The sequence below is a fragment of the Leucoraja erinacea genome, chromosome 22 (assembly GCF_028641065.1).
Source record: "Leucoraja erinacea ecotype New England chromosome 22, Leri_hhj_1, whole genome shotgun sequence".
Lineage (NCBI taxonomy): Eukaryota > Metazoa > Chordata > Chondrichthyes > Rajiformes > Rajidae > Leucoraja > Leucoraja erinaceus.
Window position 1 is genome coordinate 12251127 of NC_073398.1, and position 22808 is coordinate 12273934.

The 22808-nt window shown below is 43.3% G+C and overlaps 1 protein-coding gene across 1 annotated transcript in view; it reads left to right on the plus strand.

Moving 5' to 3' along the window:
* lrrk2 (leucine-rich repeat kinase 2) overlaps positions 1-10961 on the plus strand; it is a 189195-nt gene extending 178234 nt beyond the window's left edge. Inside the window, exons 48-51 of the mRNA XM_055653579.1 lie at positions 758-907; positions 3351-3523; positions 4879-4959; positions 8710-10961. Of these exons, the coding sequence (XP_055509554.1) occupies positions 758-907; positions 3351-3523; positions 4879-4959; positions 8710-8831 (526 nt within the window). The 3' untranslated portion in view covers positions 8832-10961. The remainder of the gene's footprint in view (positions 1-757; positions 908-3350; positions 3524-4878; positions 4960-8709) is intronic.
* Positions 10962-22808: the final 11847 nt, after the last annotated feature.

Sequence of the window (22808 nt, forward strand, 5' to 3'; positions counted from 1 at the left end):
TCCTCTCTCTCTACCCCCCCCCCCTCTTCTCAAATGAATAATATTAATATAATGTCAAGGGGGGTGGTTAATGTATGGGGGTGGTTTGTGTGTAATGCTGCAGGACGCACCCCCCCCCCCCCCCCCCCCCCCCCCCCCCCCTGCAACCGTGCGTTGAGGGGACAAGACTCGACGGATCCCACGTGGCCTAGTATCCCATAAAAAACCTGCCACCACTTACAGTGAGATTTAATTTAAAAAATATTTTGTCATGTGTGCATCTTGAATAAAGCCTGTCCAACCTATCCCCATAACTCGGGCCCTCAAGTCCTGACAACATTCTTGTAAAACTTCCCTGCACTATTTCCAGCTTAACAACATCTTTCCTATTGCAGGGTGATCAAAACATTATTCTAATTGTGGGCTCACCAACATGTGGTACACGTAACATAACATCCCAACCTCTATACTCAATACTCTGACAAATGAAGGCCAATGTGTCAAAAACCTTCTTAATCACCGAAACTACTTATGATGCCACTTTCAAGGAAATATACGCCTGCTCTCCTCCTGCTCTGGTGTGACTTCCCAAAATGCAACAACTCGCACTTATCTGCATTAAACTCAGTTAACCATTCCTCAGCCACTTCCCCACCTGATCAAGATCCTGCTGTAATTTTTGATAAACATTTTCACTATTTATGATACCTCCCACTTTAGTGTAATTTGCAATTTAAAAATTGAAGATAATTAATTGTTTCCATTTATTTTCTTACAGAAGACAACAGAAATGTAATAATGGAAATATTATCACAATGGTGATTGATAATTATATTTATCTGGTAAAGAAGGGCAGCCATGTTGTCGAACTGTGGGACAAAAATGTAGATAAAATAAGTCTGATAATTGACTGTGCATCTGTTCTTAAGTAAGTATTTAATCAACCGTCGACTCTGAAATATTCTTTTGTGATCTTGTATCACAATACACATGGTAGTCAGTGAATAGAAATAGATTTTTATAGATTTTGTGTGAATATGGATATCTAACCTGCTTAACTGTTTTAAATCATACTTCCGAGCAGTTGGTTACTGACTTATCAGGTCATCTACTTAGATTCAGATTCAATTTTAATTGTCATTGTCAGTGTACAGTACAGAGACAACGAAATGCATTTAGCATCTCCCTTGAAGAGCGACATAGCAAACGATTTGAATTTAAAAAAAAAAAAAAAAAAAAAAAAAAAACAAAGCGCGTGGGGGGGGGGGGGGGCGGGGGGGGGGGGGGGGATGCTCTCGATGGTGCAGCGGTAGAAGTTCACCAGGATCTGAGGAGACAGATGGACCTTCTTCAGTCTCCTCAGGAAGAAGAGACGCTGATGAGCCTTCTTGATCAGAGTAGAGGTATTGTAGGTCCAAGAGAGGTCATCGGGGATGTTGACTCCCAGGAACCTGAAGCTAGAAACACGTTCCACCTCCGTCCCGCTAATGTGGATGGGGGTGTGCGTGCCACCTCTGGACTTCCTGAAGTCTACAATGAGCTCCTTGGTCTTCTTGGAGTTAAGGGCCAGGTTGTTGTCAGCGCACCATGCTGGTAAGTGCTGGACCTCCTCCCTGTAGGCCAGCTCATCGTTGTTGCTGATGAGGCCAATCACCGTTGTATCATCTGCATACTTGATGATGGTGTTAGTACCATGTACAGGTGTGCAGTCATAGGTGAAGAGGGAGTAGAGGAGGGGGCTCAGCACACAGCCCTGAGGAACGCCGGTGTTCAGGGTGAGGGTTGAAGAGGTGTGCTTGTCTAACCTCGCAGACTGGGGTCTGTTGGTTAGAAAGTCCAGTATCCAGTTGCAGAGGGAGGGGTCGATGCCCAGGTTACCGAGTTTGGTGATCAGTTTTGATGGAATAATGGTGTTGAATGCTGAGCTGTAATCGATGAACAGCATTCTTACATAAGTGTCTCTGTTGTCGAGGTGGAGAGGGCGGAGTGAAGTGCCGTTGAGATGGCATCCTCCGTACTCCTGTTCTTGCAGTAGGCAAACTGATAGGGATCCAGTGTGGGGGGTAGGCAGCTTTTGAGGTGTGCCAGGACCAGCCTCTCGAAGCACTTGGTGATGATGGGGGTAAGTGCAACTGGGCGGAAGTCGTTGAGGTTTGCCGCAGTGGAGTGTTTTGGCACTGGCACGATGGAGGTGGCTTTAAGGCAAGTGGGAACAACTGCTTGGGCAAGTGACAGGTTGAAGATGTCAGTCCAGACGTCTGTCAGCTGCGCAGCACAGGCACTGAGCACGCGCCCGGGGATGCCGTCAGGGCCAGCAGCCTTACGTGCATTAGTCCTACTCAGTGCCACGTACACGTCGTAGGGGGTGAGTGTGAGGGGTTGGTGATCGGCAGGTAGCACAGCCTTGATGGCTGTCTCTAGATTGTCCCTGTCGAAGCGGCCATAGAAATGATTAAGCTCCTCAAGGAAGGAGGCGTCGCTGGATGTGGGGGTGATGTTGGAGGGTCTGTAGTCCGTGATGGCCTGGATGCCTTGCCACATGCGTCGGGGGTCGGAGTTGTTGTTGAAGTGCTCCTCAATCCTGAGCTTATGGCAGTGCTTGGCCTTCCTGATGCCCCTCTTCAGGTTAGCCCTGGATGAACTGTAGGCTCGAGCATCGCCTGACCTGAAAGCGGTGTCCCGTGCTTTCAGCAGTAGCCTGACCTCGCTGTTCATCCATAGCTGCACATGAGGCAATTTTGAGTGGCCAATTAACTCAACAATCCACACATGTTTAGGATGTGGAAGGACCCAGTTTAAACCCAAACAGTCAAAGAGAAAACCTGTATATTCTGCACATTCAGAACCTGAGCTCAGTCTTGAAACCTGGTCTCCGGCACAATGGGCAACAGCTCTACTAAGCCACAACTCGTGGTTTGAGGAGTAAGGATTGGGGTTGGGGATGTTACCAGATTAAATGTAATGCAATAGGGGAAAAATAATCTCGAAGTGGGAAGCCGTAGGTTGCCAACCCCTGATGTAGTCTATAAGTTCCCCTGCAGTGCTCCAAAACAAATTTTGAAGGCTGAACTTTTTTTTTCATGTGCATCTCCAGGGAGGAAATCATATCAGTGATGCAAGTGTGACATGCAACGGAATTGCCTCATGGAATTGTATGACTGGTGTGAATTGACATGTACATTGCCCTTCTGTCCCTTTCCATTAGGTTAAATTGATTTTCAGTGTTATGTTGCTAAAATAGATAGTTCAATGGTATTCAAATTAATATAATTCTGATATATTTTCATGCCTAAGTGAAGCTTTCTTGAATTGTCAAATTTATAAATATTTGAAGAATGCAAAAATATTTATAATAACAATAATTTCTTTAGAAATGACACCTATTCTGCAAGAGTGAAAGCATTGCATCTTCAAAAGGGAACTACCCTTTGGATTGGAACAGGAGGGGGTGACATCATATTATTTGACCTTTCCACTCATCAACCCATTTGTGTATTGGATACATTTTGCCACTCCATTAGAAGCATGGTGACAATACAAATTGGTGAGATTTTGAGTTTAAGAAATCTTTATTTCTGAGGTTTAAGTATATAATATTTAATAACGAGGTTGTGTTGGGTTCTTTAATAACGAGGTTGCGTTGAGATTTATTCTGAAAGCAGCTGATATCGTTGCAAAGATGTATCCAGATTTTTGCATCGAAACACTTATTTTTCTAGACCATTATTTTGCAATATGTGCATCCATGGATCCATCCTCAAAATGTTCATGATGTTTGTTTTCTTAATGTTTCCTATTTGCAACTGATTGATCGTGGGTGAGACATTAATGGGGGTGTGGCAGAATATTTGGTACTGCAACATCACAAAAAATTAAAAGACATTTGGACAGGTACATGGATAGGGAAAATTAAGAGGGATATAGGCCAAACGCGTTGGGACCAGTCTAAATGTTGCATCTTGATCAGCATGGGCAAGTTGGGCCAAAGGGCCTTGTTTGTATGTCATATGACTGAATCTTGTAACTGTATATTTACATTGCCACATAGTAGTTGTGCCTCTAGAATCTTGAAGCAATATTCCATTTTGTAATGTGATACATTAAGTGAGTATCAAGGAATAGGCATGGATTTCTGACAGGAAGATTTATCATAAATTGCGCTACTACCGTACTTCCACTGTTGGCAGGACATAATCATACAGGTGTATGTGTGTTTTTCATACATCTTTGGAATGGCGATGATACAGTGGAATATCTGTTCAACTTTTGATGGTATTATCGATGCCAACCATAGATTCAAAAGATAATGTAGATTACCTACATTACTTACAGGATGCAGGTTACCTACAGGAACTTTAATTCCAAAGTGAAGCCTGTGAAAAAGCCACTGCTTCCAAAGAAGATAACAGGTGCACAAAAGACTTACTCCCAATTTGGAGTGTGAAAGTGCCATAAGGTATCAGTACACTTTCATTTGAGGCACTGTGCTTAGAATGAGTACACCCGAATCCTTGAACAGCCAGCAACTCCAATTACAGCTCCAATAGCACATATTAAAGCTACTGCAGTTACCCAGTAACTTGTGCTAGGTTTTTGGGATCAAGACGGTGTCCACAATATGAGGCAAGAGAGGATTGAGGTTGTGCATTTGGGTGCTTAATTATCAGTGTGGGCTGAAGGCCCGTTTCTATGCAGAATGGCTTTATTATCCTTTGATTCTATGATAATGAAATTTGGATTTATGAATTTGAAATAGAAAATGGTGTGAATTTTTTCAAATAAACATTTTTAATACACAAAAGCATACTTAATCTTCAATAGTTGTGCATTGTCTTCATTAAGGAGTTTGGTCATTTAATAGATTTTTTTTTAATGTATTTCTCCAATTTTTTGCTTTAGAAAAGGAATGCCATTGCACTGTCTTGCTGATTCTAGGAAATGTTAATAAAGATTATTTCGAAGACGACAAATGGCAGAAAGGTTTGTGCATTTTCTGATACTTTGTTGTAATAATTGAAGTGAATAGAACTGGGCTCAAGCAGCATCATTCATTCGTCTGAATCAGAAAAGGTTTGGAATGACATTTCATTCCGAAGACTTGAGCACAAAGCTGTGTCAAATTGTTCTTTTTCTATCAGAGCTGCTCCATTTGGATGAGACGTGTCATGTTTTTGTGGTTAAAAAGAGCAGGAGAGTTCACACCTAATATCCAAGTCAGTATTACTTATTTTTAGACAATCACTCAGGACCAAGGATGACTTAGTTCGACTCTGGTGTTGTGAGTTAGGCAGAAGGGCCGGATGATAGCTGACAGAGTGAGCAGCTGGGTAGTTTGTTAAGTGGTCTGCTCCCTTTGTAGTGCCGCGTCTAAGATTTTGATCTTCAAATTGACTGAAGACTGTTCTGGCGCATAGAAGGCCATGGTGAATATCACCTTAGTCTCCCTCCCTCTGGCAGTGGCTGCTGAGAAATGGGAAGTGGTTCACCATCTCCAGAATCTTGCCATAATTTTAGTATGGCGGTATGGCAGGTTGTTCGTGGATCCTTATCTTGCAGTTGTTAAGTTTAAGGCTTGCCCTCTTTTTAGTGTAGTTTGGAGATACAACATGGAAACGGGACCTTCCACCAACCGAGCCCATGCCGATCATTGATCACCCTTTAGGGACTTTAGACATTGGAAAGAGGTACTGTGCAGCAGCAGGCTCCTCGGCCCACTGAGTCTGTGCCAATCAGTGATCACCCCATACACTAACACTATCCTACACACAGGGAGAATTTACAGAAACCTATTAACTTAAGCTGTCAAGCAGCAACTCTACCGCTGCCCGTTTGTGCCACACATTCATACAAGTTCCATGTTATCCCACTTTTGCATCCTACACAGTAGGAGTAAATTACAAAGCCAATTAACCTGCAAACCTGCACATCTTTGGGATGTGGGAGGAAACTGGAGCACCCAGAGAAAACCCATGCAGTCACAGAGTGAACGTACAAACTCCTCACAAACAGAACCCATAGTCAGGATCGAATCCGGGCGACGCTATGAGACATCTGTGTTGCCCATGTGATCAATGAACGTGTTAAATAAATGGATTGAGTTCAGTCTTTGAGAATGCATAAATGTAACGCAATTACTGAAATGTGGGTAAACCTTGGCTCTGCAATGCAGACACCAATACACACTAATTACCTATTTTTTTTAAAGATGAGGTTCATTCCTGCAGAGGGTTTAATGGTGGTGATCTGCAACATTGCAATAAGAAAGATAGAGAAAATGTATTGGGACACATGCAGCCTTGTTTACGACAAAGAGTTTGCTATCTATATCTAGCAAAAGGAGGATGTTTCAGAAGACTTCCGTTGCTGAAATAATTAACATTTTCAAGATAGACAAGTTTAACTGGGATAATTCAGATTCAGATTCAGATTCAATTTTAATTGTCATTGTCAGTGTACAGTACAGAGACAACGAAATGCATTTAGCATCTCCCTTGAAGAGCGACATAGCAAACGATTTGAATAAAAAAAATAATAAGTGTCCGGGGGGGGGGGGGGGGGGGGGGGGGGTGGTGATTGGCAGTCACCGAGGTACGTTGTTGAGTAGAGTGACAGCCGCCGGAAAGAAGCTGTTCCTCGAACTGCTGGTTCGGCAACGGAGAGACCTGTAGCGCCTCCCAGATGGTAGGAGGGTAAACAGTCCATGGTTGGGGTGAGAGCAGTCCTTGGCGATGCTGAGCACCCTCCGCAGACAGCGCTTGCTTTGGACAGACTCAATGGAGGGGAGCGTGGAACCGGTGATGCGTTGGGCAATTTTCACCACCCTCTGCAATGCCTTCCGGTCGGAGACAGAGCAGTTGCCATACCATACTGTGATGTAGTTGGTAAGGATGCTCTCGATGGTGCAGCGGTAGAAGTTCACCAGGATCTGAGGAGACAGATGGACCTTCTTCAGTCTCCTCAGGAAGAAGAGACGCTGATGAGCCTTCTTGATCAGAGTAGAGGTATTGTGGGTCCAAGAGAGGTCATCGGAGATGTTGACTCCCAGGAACCTGAAGCTAGAAACACGTTTCACCTCCGTCCCGTTAATGTGGATGGGGGTGTGCGTGCCGCCTCTGGACTTCCTGAAGTCTACAATGAGTTCCTTGGTCTTCTTGGAGTTAAGGGCCAGGTTGTTGTCAGCGCACCATGCTGCTAAGTGCTGGACCTCCTCCCTGTAGGCCAGCTCATCGTTGTTGCTGATGAGGCCAATCACCGTTGTATCATCTGCATACTTGATGACGGTGTTAGTACCATGTACAGGTGTGCAGTCATAGGTGAAGAGGGAGTAGAGGAGGGGGCTCAGCACACAGCCCTGAGGAACGCCGGTGTTCAGGGTGAGGGTTGAAGAGGTGTGCTTGTCTAACCTCACAGACTGGGGTCTGTTGGTTAGAAAGTCCAGTATCCAGTTTTGATGGAGGGGTCGATGCCCAGGTTACCGAGTTTGGTGATCAGTTTTGATGGAATAATGGTGTTGAATGCTGAGCTGTAATCGATGAACAGCATTCTTACATAAGTGTCTCTGTTGTCGAGGTGGGAGAGGGCGGAGTGAAGTGCCGTTGAGATGGCATCCTCCGTACTCCTGTTCTTGCGTAGGCAAACTGATAGGGATCCAGTGTGGGGGGTAGGCAGCTTTTGAGGTGTGCCAGGACCAGCCTCTCGAAGCACTTGGTGATGATGGGGGTAAGTGCAACTGGGCGGAAGTCGTTGAGGCTTGCCGCAGTTGAGTGTTTTGGCACTGGCACGATGGAGGTGGCTTTAAGGCAAGTGGGGACAACTGCTTGGGCAAGTGACAGGTTGAAGATGTCAGTCCAGACGTCTGTCAGCTGCGCAGCACAGGCTCTGAGCACGCGCCCGGGGATGCTGTCAGGGCCAGCAGCCTTATGTGCATTAGTCCTACTTAGTGCCACGTATACGTCGGAGGGGGTGAGTGTGAGGGGTTGGTGATCGGCAGGTAGCACAGCCTTGATGGCTGTCTCTAGATTGTCCCTGTCGAAGCGGCCATAGAAGTGATTAAGCTCCTCAAGGAAGGAGGCGTCGCTGGATGTGGGGGTGATGTTGGAGGGTCTGTAGTCCGTGATGGCCTGGATGCCTTGCCACATGCGTCGGGGGTCGGAGTTGTTGTTGAAGTGCTCCTCAATCCTGAGCTTATGGCAGTGCTTGGCCTTCCTGATGCCCCTCTTCAGGAAGGCCAAGCACTGCTAATTATTGAGGTGTCAATGTCGGTCCTCTATGGTGGCCAAAGACCTAGTCGCCAAATCATGGTATAGATCATTCACAATGTGCAACTCCAAGAAAAATGGAGTGACCAGCACTGGCTACAACACATGGCCATTTCTGACCTCACCAAAGCTTTTGTCTCCATCAATCAGGAGGAATCAATGAATACATTCCTCAATTTCAGCAGCCACACCACTTTAGCCTTGTCATATGCATAGCCTTAAGATAACATGCAAGCTGTAATTTTAACAAATAGGCTACAAAAGAACAATTCTGTCAATATTTCATTTTCATGAACATCATAAAAGTCAGCTACTTAATAATTGTCCAATTGCAGTTGATGGGAGCTTCTTTTCCATTAATGTTTCTAACTTCACAACAATATAACACTTCTAATAGTGGGTAGATAGAACATTGGCAATAAATGATGCACTGTTTCTTGATGTTTTAATTATTTGTAATTACATATTTCAGAAGAACAATCACAGCTGTTTGTATGGGATATGAGCCTGCCTTATGAGATCCAGAACTTGAAGAATCATAATGATATTCGAAGAGAAATAACCACGAAAATGAGGAGTGGATCATTGAACTAATTGCATGTGGGCAAATACTTATGAATATATTTTTAACTTAACAATGTTTTATATGTATTGAAATTATGAAGTTCTCAACCTAATATTTTAAAGTTCTAGTTAGGCAATATACAAAGTATTACACACACAAGAGCTACACAATGTCTCCTGTGCTTGCCCATTGCACAAATGTTCTTTGTAAGAATTGAAACTTTACATTTGAGTAGGAATACTTTCATCCTGACTATAATTTTGTTATTGTCATGTTGTTTTAAACCTTTATGTTTATTTATAAATATATGTGCCTTTTTGGCTATTGTCCTCAACTGAGTGATTTCGCAACACAAAATAATGCTGAGGGAGTAGCAATCTGATGGTTCCATTATCTATGTTCTAAATTCTGCACTGAAGGGCCATATGAGAGGGCTGAGTTTCATGAGCCATAAAGAACAAATCCAGTTGATGGTTGCCACATTGGAATTTGTGCCTATCAAATGGCCTATTATCAATAATAGCTAATGAAAGAAATCAGGGAATTTGATGAAATGTATATTAAGCCATGTTCAATTTTTATGGAATAATGCTTAGAACTTGCTAGAGAAATTACCTTTTAAAATGAAAACCACCTGCTTGAGATAATTGCATGTATATATTTAAAAAACAGATTTGAACCGCATACCACTTATAGAGCATTTGGGGGGCAAAATGACAAGGGCAGCACTGTTCTTATTTGATGCCGCATTGCTGGCTGAAAAAGAACATTCAGTGAAGGATCCCGATCCAAAACATTGTCCATTCCCTCCACAGATGCTTTCTGACCTGCTACGTTCCTCCAGCACTATGTGTTTTGTCTGAGACTCGAGCATCTGCAGTTTCTTGTCTCCATTGGAAAAAACTATTTGTTAACTGTATAAATTCCAACCATACCTGATAAGATTTGCAATTTGAAGTATAGCCTGAGGTGAAATAATAATACTTTGTGTCTTTAAACTGTTGGGTTGTCTAACAATCCTATAATTGTACTAGTAGAATCACAATTTCAATACAAATTTTTGCTACTTCTATTTCATTCACCACAATTAATGCTTACAGCTTCACTCGGATTTCCTATTCATCAAATTAGTGTCCTGTATTTCTTTTTTGTCCCATTCCCACTTTTATGTTTTCCCATCCTATGCTGCTCACCCCCCTGCCTCATCCACTCACCATTTTTCTACATTCCTTCCCCATCTGCTTTCAAGTGCAATCCCAAATTTTTATAAGACGCATATAAAAACAAAGCGGCTTTATGTTAAACTGTCATTGTTTAATTTTAGTTTTTAATCTGTCACTTTTCATTTTTTTGGATTCCCATCTCATACGCCCTTTGATAAGCAGCGCAAAGAACCAACAAATAAAAAAAAGATAGTACAATACAGTTTACATTTGAAAGTATTTGAAAATGTTTAGGCCTTTTCATTGTCCAATTTCGTTGTCCTGTATAATTCAGTATAACTAAGCTTATGTAGGAATATTTTGCTTCAAAAGATTATTTAAATTAAGTGACGCAAATTGAGAGTTGCAGCATATATATCTTTGTGGCCAATTTTAATTATGTCATAGAAAGAAATTGCAAGCTGCTAGTTAATTTTAGCACTAAAGATTTCAATGTGTTAGAATAATAACTTAACTCTCCCATATGTAACATTAATAATTGAAAGAAGTTGAAGAGCAAGAATAGTGATTTTGTGTGAGCTACATTATTTTCTGCAAAAATAAGATTTTTTTTTGTGTTGTGCCTACCTAACTTTACTTTGAATCATCAGTATATATTGCAGTCTCGTTGAGTAGGTCTCAGAGCAAATAGTTTCCTGATTCATCAGGATCAATATCCGTGGATGCCGCTGGCTTGTTCACACATTCTCATGATTTAAACAAGTTATTCCAGTTGTTGCGGTACCTTTTCTTAAAGCAAACTAAACTTCAAGACAAACAAAGGCATAATGTATTCTCTGTTGTAGACCTCACAGGTGTTTAATAAGGTATTAGAATACAATATTTACTAGTGTGACAAATGTTGATTATATCCTATTAGTGCTTACAATGTGTCCATTCAATGTAAACAGATACTTTGCTTATGTAATGAAGACTTGTGGTCAAAACCCCAGTGAACATCAGTGCCTCCAGACAATTTCATTGTGCATTGCATTGCATATATTTTTTGAGTTCTCTGTATTCTTCAAGTTAAACTTGTGTCTGACAGGAAGTGGACGCTCTATAATGAATTATCAATTTGTGTGGATTCGCTAAAGAACGGTGAAGCTTTTTGGCAAGGAAAGCAAATTACCTAAGATTTTCCAGGAACATCATTCTTTCCTCTATGAGATCAAAGAGCAATGTGTAAGTCTAAACTCCCCTGCCTGTGTTGCATCGCACGTCCAGTTGAGCTCGTAAGTTGTGGTATAATTTCAGATAACCACTCCTATCCTCTGCCTTATCCATGAAATCATGGAATACCTTGTCTTCCCACTACTGGGTGTGTCTTATGCGTTCTTCCCGAGATTGCTGTGAACACAGCAGCACATTCTGTTCCTTTCCAACTGCTTGGCAGAGGTTCCATAGTTGGCTCATATTAGATTTCACTTTGATCGCATTCTGTACTGATTCCATTAGTTTCTTCTGTTTCTCAATTAATCTGGTAACCTGTTTCCATAATTTGTTTCTCTCAAGTAGGCAGCATGTGTATTATCTGTCTCTTCTCGATACATACGTTTTCTGTAGCTTTAAATTGACTCGTTAACATATCAAGTTTTCCTCCTACTTAGTTTCCTTCAGACAGGCAGGTTGGCCTTGACTAAGCTTGACCGTCACCTTATTGTTCCTCAAGCATGGCTTTTCATCTTCTAGCTCCATGATTTTAAAGAGGCCTTGGCAGATTACAAAGGCTTTAAAGTGAACAAATAATGTCTTCTCTGAATTCTGCTTCAGCTTTATGTAAACATCGAGTGGCTATTTTGAAAACAATTCTCTCAAAACAATAACAAACTGATGTTGTAGACAACATCTTTCAAACATCTTCAGCCCTTCCCTCGGGCTCCTCCTCTTCCTTTTTCCTTTCTTCCCCCCCCCCCCCAAATCAGTCTGAAGAAGGGTTTTGGCTCGAAACGTTGCCTATTTCCTTCGCTCTGTAGATGCTGCTGCACCCGCTGAGTTTCTCCAGCATTTTTGTCTACCATCTCTCAAACATCCATGTGCTTAAAGCTGACGATTGTTCGAAAGGAATGCGTGTTATCAAGACTTCAAAACAATCCAATGCCGAACTGGCTGGAATCTCCAGACAGTGGAAAAAAGCTTTTATGCTATCTTCCAAGCTAGTGGCTTTCTAGCTCTTCCTACAGAAGCCGTTTAAAATTAAAGCTTTGCAGCTTCAAAATTCAAACAAATAATTGTCAATTTTACTCACAATATCTTGATAATGTCTTCAGAATCCTACTTTAAGTCGTGTCATTATTGATAAATCTCTAAGCCATCTCTGGCCGAGATCTATTGTCTTCAGTTCCTCGGCTGGAACCGGTCTTCTGGCCAAAACCTCTTTTGAGATCTTAGCCAAATGTTCTGTCCCACTCTCTGGGATTGGCTTCCACACCCCTGTCAGAGGTATGCTTTGATTTAACGTAGCGGAAGATTTTTATAATGTTCAAGAGATTACTCCCTCAAGCCACTAAGTGGACAACATGGTTAAGGGGAATGTTGTTATATGCATGCAAGCTCTCCATTGGGGATCTTCAGAGCTTCTTCACAGATAAATCTTCATAACAGTCTTTTGATTAATAAATTCTTTATTGTTGATGAAAAACAATAAGGTATACATCGAAACTTCTTCCGACTCGTATACTATAATCTTCATAGAACTCCAGCTTATTGCATTAAACGTCAGAAAGCTCCTCGTGTCTCCGTTACACTTCGCATATTCAAAGGGTATGCCTTCCCCATGCTGGTCCAAAGCTAAACTAAAAACTAAGCTTCTGAGCAAGAAACGTAGCTTCAAACACGCCCTAAAACACGTCATAAATCCCACCCACAATATAACGGGTAGTCTGAAATTTAAAGATGCATGCCATAATCAATGACACACAAAACTAGCCAAATGGCCACTACAGGTGGAAGTTGGTAAGAAAGGTGATGAAAGAAGGACGTTCAATGGGCAGGTGCACGACGCGGAGCGAGGAAGGACTGGTGGAGTGAATTGCATTTATTTTATTATGAGAGGTCTGAAGGCAAGGCAGATGAACTCTGGATGTGGATAAGTATGTGCGATTGGAATGTTGTAGCCTTTATTGAAACCTGGCTAAGAGAGGGGCAGGACTAGCAGCTTAATGTTACTGGGTATATGTGAGATAGGAGTGGGGGTAAACAAGGAGGGGCTTTTGTTTTATATATTAAGGAGAATGTCATAGAAACATAGACATAGAAAATAGGTGCAGCAGTAGGCCCTTCGATCCTGCACCGCCATTCAATATGATCATGGCTGATCATCCAACTCAGTATCCTGTTCCTGCCTTCTCTCCATACCCCCTGATCCGTTTAGCCACAAGGGCCACATCTAACTCCCTCTTAAATATAGCCAATGAACTGGCCTCAACTACCTTCTGCGGCAGAGAATTACAGAGATTCACCACTCTCTGTGTGAAAAAGGTTTTCCTCATCTCGGTCCTAAAAGATTTCCCCCTTATCCTTAAACTGTGACCCCTTGTTCTGAACTTCCCCAACATTGGGAACAATCTTCCTGCAATAAGCCTGTCCAACCCCTTAAGAATTTTGTAAGTTTCTATAAGATCCCTCCCCTCAATCTTCTAAATTCTAGCGAGTACAAACCGAGTCTATCCAGTCTTTCTTCATATGAAAGTCCTGACGTCCCAGGAATCAGTCTGGTGAACCTTCTCTGTACTCCCTCTATGGCAAGAATGTCTTTCCTCAGATTAGGAGACCAAAACTGCACGCAATACTCCAGGTGTGGTCTCACCAAGACCCTGTACAACTGCAGTAGAACCTCCCTGCTCCTATACTCAAATCCTTTTGCTATGAACGCTAACATACCATTCGCCTTCTTCACTGTCTGCTGCACCTGCATGCCTACTTTTAATGACTAGTGTACCATGACACCCAGGTCTCGTTGCATCTCCCCCTTTCCTAATCGGCCACCATTCAGATAATAATCTAGTTTCCTGTTTTTGCCACCAAAGTGCATAACCTCACATTTATCCACATTATACTGCATCTGCCATGCATTTGCCCACTCACCCAGCCTATCCAAGTCGCCTTGCAGTCTCCTAGCATCCTCCTCACAGCTAACACTGCCCCCCAGCTTCGTGTCATCCGCAAACTTGGAGATGTTGCATTCAATTCCCTCGCCCAAATCATTAATATATATCGTAAATAGCTGGGGTCCCTGAACTGAGTCTTGCGGTACCCCACTAGTCACTGCCTGCCATTGTGAAAAGGACCCGTTTACTCCTACTCTTTGCTTCCTGTCTGCCAACCAGTTCTCTATCCACATCAATACTGAACCCCCAATACCGTGTGCTTTAATTTTGTATACTAATCTCTTATGTGGGACCTTGTCGAAAGCCTTCTGAAAGTCCAGATATAACACATCCACTGGCTCTCCCTTATCCACTCTACTGGTTACAACCTCGAAAAATTCTATAAGATTGTCGTGTCATGGCAATAGTCCGATGATAAAAGTAATGAGTAATAAAGATGATATTACTGATGGTTCAACCCAGTGAGGCTACATGGGTAGAGCTGAGAAGTAATGAGGATGATGACCTTGTGGGGAGTGGACTACAGGCCCCCAAATAGTCAATGAGAAGTTGAAGAATAAATATGCCAGGAGATTGCATGCAGCTGCAAGACTAATAGGTTTGCATAACATGGCCTGCAGGGGGTAGCTGTCAAGCCGGTCCATGCTCGGAGGACCCAGTGGATGGCGGCCTGGAAGGGGGGGGGGGGGGGGGTGCTGATCAGCCCCCCCCCCTCCGAGGACCCAAGACCGGGAGGATGGAGCCAGTGGCAATGATGGAAGTGACGGGAAAGGAACAAGGCTAGTAGAAGAGGTCAGCCACGAGAGGTGCCCCTGGGAAACAAAGGTGCACAGGTGAGGAGAGGAGGTCGATTGCAGCACAACCAATGAAGGCAATGGCTGGAGGTCCACAGCAGCTTGGAGCTTGCCCGAATCAAGCACTGCTCATAACAACTGGACTTGGAAAATGGTGCCAAAACATGGCACTTCTTGCATGCGGGCTCAGCAGACTATTTCTGTACAATTGTTGGTCATGGATGGTAAGTGATACTCTATTGGACTGCAAGAAAATAATTTCACTGTGCCTTTGCAATTTGCACATGTGACAATAAAGCACCATTGAGCCATTCTGTAAGCATTTACCTCTTCTATAAATGTCTGTGTCGTGCTCCATCAGCTATTGCAGCCAACCTGGTATATAAATAATTTCAATTGCTTCCTTGCATGGAAGGTTTTTGATGGCTGTGAACAATGACCACAAGTTGCTCTTTCCCTGTATGTATTAGTTTCAGATAACTGGGACGGGAAGTAATTTATCCTCCTAATTATAAACACATCTTTATTTATTTTCCAATGAGCTTCTCCTATCACTCCACACATATGAACTCCTTTATCCTTGCCAAATCTTTGTAGGCTGCCAGAGCTTTGGCATTCTTCTTGCATAGTATTCCAACTAAAATTTAACCAGTTTAAAAAAAATATATGACTTCCTTGCCTCGCCAATTGTTTTCTTAACTCTTTTTCCATAATGCCCTTCTACTTGGGGCTTGCCCAAAGATTTGTAACTATTTGCCTCTTTTTTTATTCTCCACCACATCTACTACCATCAAAATAATATTTACATTTTATAGCTTCAGCTTTGTTGTTTTTCATAAAATAAATCATACTTCATTATATCTGCGTACTTGTTCATTAAATTGCCAATATTCTCATAAAGTCTACAACATACTCAAATAATTATGCTTTACTACTGTCGCATTTGATGCTAAGACAAAGTTGAACCTTTCAAAAAAAACATCTTCAGTCTGTGGATGATTCAGCAGAATGTGCTGCTTCCAGTACCACCTTCAGCTCTGATCTCAGTCTTTAAGCTGCCTGACCCGCTGAGTTTGCGGCACTTTGTGTTTATCTGCAGTCTTCAACTAATTTGATTTACTCCCTGCGATATGAAATGGTTGAAAGCACCGGATACTGCAAGAACTGTGAGCCATCATTGTGGCTGCAAGATACTGCTAGCTGTTGGTCCAGAATTAGCCATGCTGTGAAGCTGTACAGATGTAGCAGTAAGTTGTCTATCTGACAATGTGGACATTTTCGTGAATATATCCTATTCACAAAAAGTTGGAGAAATCTCTGACTGATTACTCTGCAATGAGTACTATGGGTGTTGGGTTAAGGGGAGAAGGCAGGAGAATGGTGTTAAGAGAGAAAAAGATCAGCCATGATTTAATTGTGGAGTAGACTTAATGGGGCGAATGGTCTAATTCTGCTCCTATTATGAAGTATGTCTATTCTCAGTCTTGAGCAGAGATCACAAGGGTTGTTGGCTGCACTTTCAAAAATAATATACTGCCCAATAACTCTCACCCAATCCTTTCTTTGAGTTTTGCCAAGACCATTCAACTCAGCAGACTGTTTGGCCAAATATGGATGATATGAAAATTACTTTAAAGCAAGATTTAACGAATGTGGCATCAAAGATTCAGTGAAAACCCATCAAGGGGGAAACATTCCAATGACTGGAGTCATATCATACTCAAGAAAAGCTGGTCATGCTTGTTGGAGGTCAATCTTCCGAGGTCCAAAACATTGCTGAAGAAGTTACTCAGGGTGTACTTAAGACCTGAACCCCTTAGGCTGCTTATGCAATGACCTTCCTTCTCTCATAAAGTCAAAAATAGGGATGTTTGCTGTTTATAGAACTATGTTCAATTTCATTCACAGCTACTCTGTAAGTGACTCCTCTTCTGAACTCAAGTTTTTCTCCATCTGCAAGTCTGTCAGAAACATGAAATCATTTTCTCTTGCCTGGCCTTGCTTTAGGAATCCTTAAATTTAATTTCTCTTTGTTTTTGTGTGTGGATCAGGATAATTGAAATCTTCCCCAATTATTGCTCAAATACTTACGATACAATACTACGATATGATAGAACTTTATTTATCCCAGGAGGGAATTTGATCTGCCAACAGTCATGAAAACACAAAATACATGAAACATGAAATTAAAGTGTCAAGTGGAAAGGATTAGGAATGTGCAAAGATTGGGGAGGGGGAGGGGGAGGAATCAGTCTCAGTCTTCCCCTACGACAGAAGGTGGTGAAGTGTATTGTCCAAGATACTCCGCAGTTTGACCCCCAGGATGGAGCCAGCCTTCCTAATGAGTTTGTTGATCCTAATGGTGTCCGCAGCCTTTGACCTGCTGCCCCAGCTCACGGCAGCGAAGAAGATGCCACTGGCTACCAGCATCTTATTGCAGACGTTGACAGCCTTCTCAAAAAGTACAGCTGGCTCTGTCCCTTCTTTAACATTTTATTGTGATTTTCAAGTGAATTTGATCCTTGTTCTGTTCACCGTTTGGACTGATTCATCTATGATCAGACTACATATGAAATCCTCAAGTCCAGACTAGGAAAATGGATACTGTGTAAAAAAGGCACTGTGAACTGTATACATACAACCAGGCAAAACCACAGACTATCCAAAGCTAAAGAAATGTTGGATGACTAACCGAAGACCTACATGACAACTTCCCTCACTCATCTTTACATTGTACAAGACTTCACTGTTGACATCTGCTATCATTCCGTAAAGCCAAGTTGGACCTGATGTGAAGTTTTTACCATGACATGATCATTCACCTCAAAGACTCATATCTTGCTTCCTCGATCTGCTGCCTGTTTCATTGAGGCTTGCTTCCTTCGGACAGATTTGCTTAGATCAGGACGCAGACTGTCAAGTTTAGTGCGGATCTTTTGTCTGAACATCAGTTCACTGTGTGACTTTCCAGTCGTTCCTTGAGGTGCAACTCGGTATGTCAGCAAGAACTACTGGATCTTTAGTTCCAGGTCTGATCATTTTCCTTTCTTCACACCTGCTTTCACCGTCTGTACACCTCTTGCGGCTAGTCCGTTGCTGGACGGGTGTTTGGGTGATGTTTGAATGTGGCAGATGTTGTTGCTGCTGAGGAAGCTGGCAAATTCTTCAGACACAAACTGCGTACCATTGTCTGACCACCGTTTCCGGAAACCCACGAGTTGCAAACAACCGTCTCAGGGCAATCACTGTTGCTGCTGCTGTTGCGTGTTTCACCCAAATGGCTTCAATGCATTTGCTGTGAGCATCGACCACAATCAGCAAATTCTCATCGTCGAGACTGGCCCCAGTGAATCCTACTCCACGGCCTCTCAGGAAACTCTCATGGATGGATTTGGACTGCAACAGGACTATGTTGATTCTGCTGACAGCTTGAACAATTTCTCACTTGTTGTTCCAACTCTTTGTTGATTCCTGGATACCAGACGTATGATCTTGCCAATGCCTTCATTTTCACGATGCCAGGGTGCTTGCTATGAATTTCATCAAGGATTCTAGTCCTCATCTCCTGATTATCTGGGTTGACAACTCGTGGTCCCCACAGGATTATGTCATTCTCAACTAACAGCTCTTCTTTCTTGCTGGCAAAGGGCGTTACTTCTTATAGAAGATTCCTTGCACTTGGCCACCCTTCCATGATGTGGTTCTTCACCTTGGAAAGAACTCTGTCCTTCTTGGTGGCTCCCTTCACTTCCTGTGCATCAACAGGGTGTGTGCCCAGATCAGTGAGCATGTTGATGAGTGCTTGTGGTGCTTCATCAAGATCCACGAGCTCAGGGTGATTTCATGAAGAGTCCTCTTCGTGTATCGGCAAGCGCGACAACGCACCTGCATTCTGGTGTTTCTTGCTTCTCTATGGACTATCTTGTAACTGTAGGCAGACAGGATCATATACGATCTTGCTACGCGAGCAGAGGCCATTGGTCTGGCAGGCTTGTGGTCTCCAAAGAGCCCCATGAGAGGCAGACAATGGTGAAAGACCTTCCAAGTAACTGCTTGTGGAACTTCTTCAGTCCGAAGATTATGGATAAACCCTCCTTTTCATATTGTGCGTGGTTCACTTTGCTGGGCTTGAGAGTGAATGAAGCAAAAACTATGTCCTTGTCCATCTGATTCAACATGGCTTATCACAGCACCTATGCCAAAGGGGCATATGCTTGAATCTCTGAAATGCCTGCTCTTGTTCCTTTCCCCATTTGAACGGGATCAGGCTTGCTGCTTCTCCTCCCACTCTTTGAATCAGCTGATCTGTACACATCCTCCAGCATTAGAGTCAACGGTGCAATCTCCTGTGACAGGTTGGGTGTAAACTTCCTGTAATACCCAAGTAAGCCAAGGTGTGCCTGAAGTTGGCTTTGGCTCAAAGTCGGCTTTGCTTCCCACACCGCACCAACTTTGTCTTGAAGAAGATGAAGACCATACTGTTTCAGTCGATGTCCGAGATAGTCGACTGACTCTTGCTTCAGTGCACACTTCTCCTTCTTCAGACGTAACCCACTGGTCTCTAGTCTTGACAGGACCGCTTCCAGGTTCCTGAGGTGCTCTTCATCAGTCTTTCTGCTGATGATAATATCATCAAGATACAGTTTGCACATGGGAATATCTGCTAGCAGGCTCTCTATTGTTCTCTGGAACATGGCTGGTGCGTTGGATATCCCAAAGGGTAACCTGGTATACTCAAAGAGACCTTTGTGCGTATTGATTGTGGCGAACTTCCGAGCTTCAGGGTCTAACTCTATCTGATGATAGGCATGGGAGAGATCTAATTTAGAGAACTTTTCTCCTCCTTCTAGTTTCTGCAGGAGATCCTCCAAAGTTGGAAGGGGATACTGTTCAACTTCAGCACATTATTTGCTGTGAGCTTGTAATTGCCGCAGGCTGTCATGCTCCCGGTTTCGTAACTGCTATGATCGGGCATGCGATATCCGCTATCTTCACAAGCTTGGTAATGCCATCCTGCAGCAAATCATCCAATGCGGCATCAATCTGCTGTCTAGCAGCATATGAAACGGGCTGCCTTGTAAAACCTAGCTCCACTGTTTTCGTCTTGTGGATACACCTTGGATTGATAATCCTTCAGTGCTCCATGGATGCTGCTATCAAACAGTTTAGCGTGTTTGTTGAGTACTGTATTCATGGCATCTTGCAAACTGTGCATACGACTTGGTGGACTTTGGCTTGAAACCCGCGTGTTCTGGCTGGCTAGATTTGACAGCAATCCAGGGTACGTCCTCAACCAGTCTCTTCCCATTAAGCTTGCACCTTTCTTTGCTACCACTAGGCTCAGCATTTCTGGCTTCCTGTGAGGTTTGAGCTGTACCTGTACCTCTGCTTGTCCGTAGATGTCAACCTTCTCGCCCGTGTAGGATTTCAGCTTGACGCTACAGGGATCTAGTCTGGGGTCTTGACCAGGTTTGCTGAAGACTTCTTCTGGTACGATTGTCCATGGACTTCCAGTGTCCACTTCTAGTTGTACCTCACTGCCGTTCACTATCAAAGTGGCTATATACGGGTCAGAGTTCGTCAACTTGTTAATCGATTCCTCTTCCAAGTGCAGGGAGGAGTACCTGCGCTGTAAGTATAAAATACATTGCGGGGCTTGCTTTCACAGAGGCCCAGGGAGCCGTTGGTGCGAGGGGAGGAGTACCTGCGCTGTAAGTACACCAAAATAGGCAACGTTCCAGAGAAGGAGTCTGGTGGAAGCCTCTGATTGGTGGAAAAGGGTTTACATTTTTACATTTCTGCCTTCAGGTTAAGGATTCTGGGAGTTAAGGATTCTGGGAGTTGAGTGTACAGTATTTATTAGTATTTATTAGTAAAGTTTAAAGGATAAAGTTTTGTGTTTTTTAATATTTAATATAGAGTTAATTTGGGAGTAAGATATGTCAGTGGAGATTGGCCCCGTGGTTTGCTCAGCCTGCAACATGTGGGAGATCAGGGATATGGTCGGTGTCCCTGGTGACTACGTTTGCAGGAAGTGTGTACAGCTGCAGCTCCTGGCAGACCGCATTGAACGATTGGAACTGCGGCTGGATTCATACTGGAGTATCCACGATGCTGAGAAAGTCGTGGATAGCACGTACAGCGAGTTGCTCACACCGCAGGTAAAACGTAAGAGGACAGAAAGGGAACGGGTGGCCAATAGCCAGCAAAGCAGTAGGCAGGTAGTGCAGGAGTCCCCTGTGGTCATCTCCCTCCTAAACAGGTATGTCATTTTGGATACTGCTGAGGGAGATGGCTCATCAGGGGAATGCAGCAGCAGCCAAGTTCATGGCACCATGGGTGGCTCTGCGGCACATGAGGGGGGGAAAAAGAGTGGAAGGGCAATAGTAATAGGGGATTCAATTGTCAGGAGAATAGATAGGCATTTCTGCACCGCAAACGAGACTCCAGGATGGTATGTTGCCTCCCTGGTGCAAGGGTCAGGGATGTCACTGAACGGCTGCAGAACATTCTGGAGGGTGAGGGTGAACAGCCAGTTGTCGTGGTGCATATTAGCACCAACGATATAGGTTAAAAAAAGGGATGAGGTCCTACAAGATGAATTTAGGGAGCTAGGAGATAAACTTAAAAGTAGGACCTCAAAAGTAATAATCTCTGGATTACCACCAGTACCACGGGCCAGTCAGAGCAGAAATAGGAGGATATTGCAGATGAATATGTGGCTTGAAAAATGGTGCAAGGGGGAGGGATTCAAATTTTTAGGGCATTGGAACCAGCTCTGAGGGAGGTGGGACCAGTACAAACAGGACGGTCTGCACCTGGGCTGGAATGGAGCCAATGTCCTTGGGGGAGTGTTTGCTAGTGCTGTCGGGGAGGATTTAAACCAATGTGGCAGGGGGATGGGTACAAGAGCAGAGAGGCAGGGGGGTGTAAAATGAGGGTAGAAGCAATAGGTAGCAAGGCGAAAAGTAAAAGTGGCAGGCAGACAAAACCAGGGCAAAAATCAAAAAGGGCCACTTTTCAACATAATTGTATAAGGGGTAAGAGCGTTGTAAAAACAATCCTGAAGGCTTTGTGTCTCAATGCAAGGAGTATTCGTCTTAAGGTGGATTAGTTGATAGCCATTAATGATTATGATATAGTTGGGATCATGGAGACATGGCTCCAGGGTGACCTAGGCTGGGAGCTGAACATCCAGGGATATTCAATATTCAGGAGGGATAGGGAGAAAGGAAAAGGAGGTGGGGTAGCGTTGCTGGCTTGAGAGGAGATTAATACAATGGAAAGGAAGGACATTAGTTTGGAGGATGTGGAATTGGTATGGGTAGAGCTGCGAAACACTAAGGGACAGAAAACACTGGTGGGTGTTGTGTACAGGCCACCTAACAGTAATAGTGAAGTTGGAAATGGTATCAAACAGGAAATTAGAAATGCGTGCGACAAAGGCAAAACAGTTATAATGGGTGACTTCAATCTACATATAGATTGGGTGAATCAAATTGGCAGGGGTGCAGAGGAAGAGGATTTCTTGGAATGTATGCGGGATAGTTATCTAAATCAACATGTAGAGGAACCAACGAGAGAGCAGGCTATTTTAGACTGGGTATTGAGTAATGAGGAAGGGTTAGTTAGCAGTCTTGTTGTACGTGCCCCCTTGGGCAAGAGTGACCATAATATGGTTGAGTTCTTCATTAGGATGGGGAGTGACATTGTTAATTCAGAAACAATGGTTCTGAACTTAAAGAAAGGTAACTTTGAGGGTATGAGACGTGAATTGGCCAAGATTGACTGGCAATTGATTCTAAAAGGGTTGACGGTGGATATGCAATGGAAGACATTTAAAGACTGCATGGATGAACTACAAAAATTGTTTATCCCAGTTTGGCAAAAGAATAAATCAG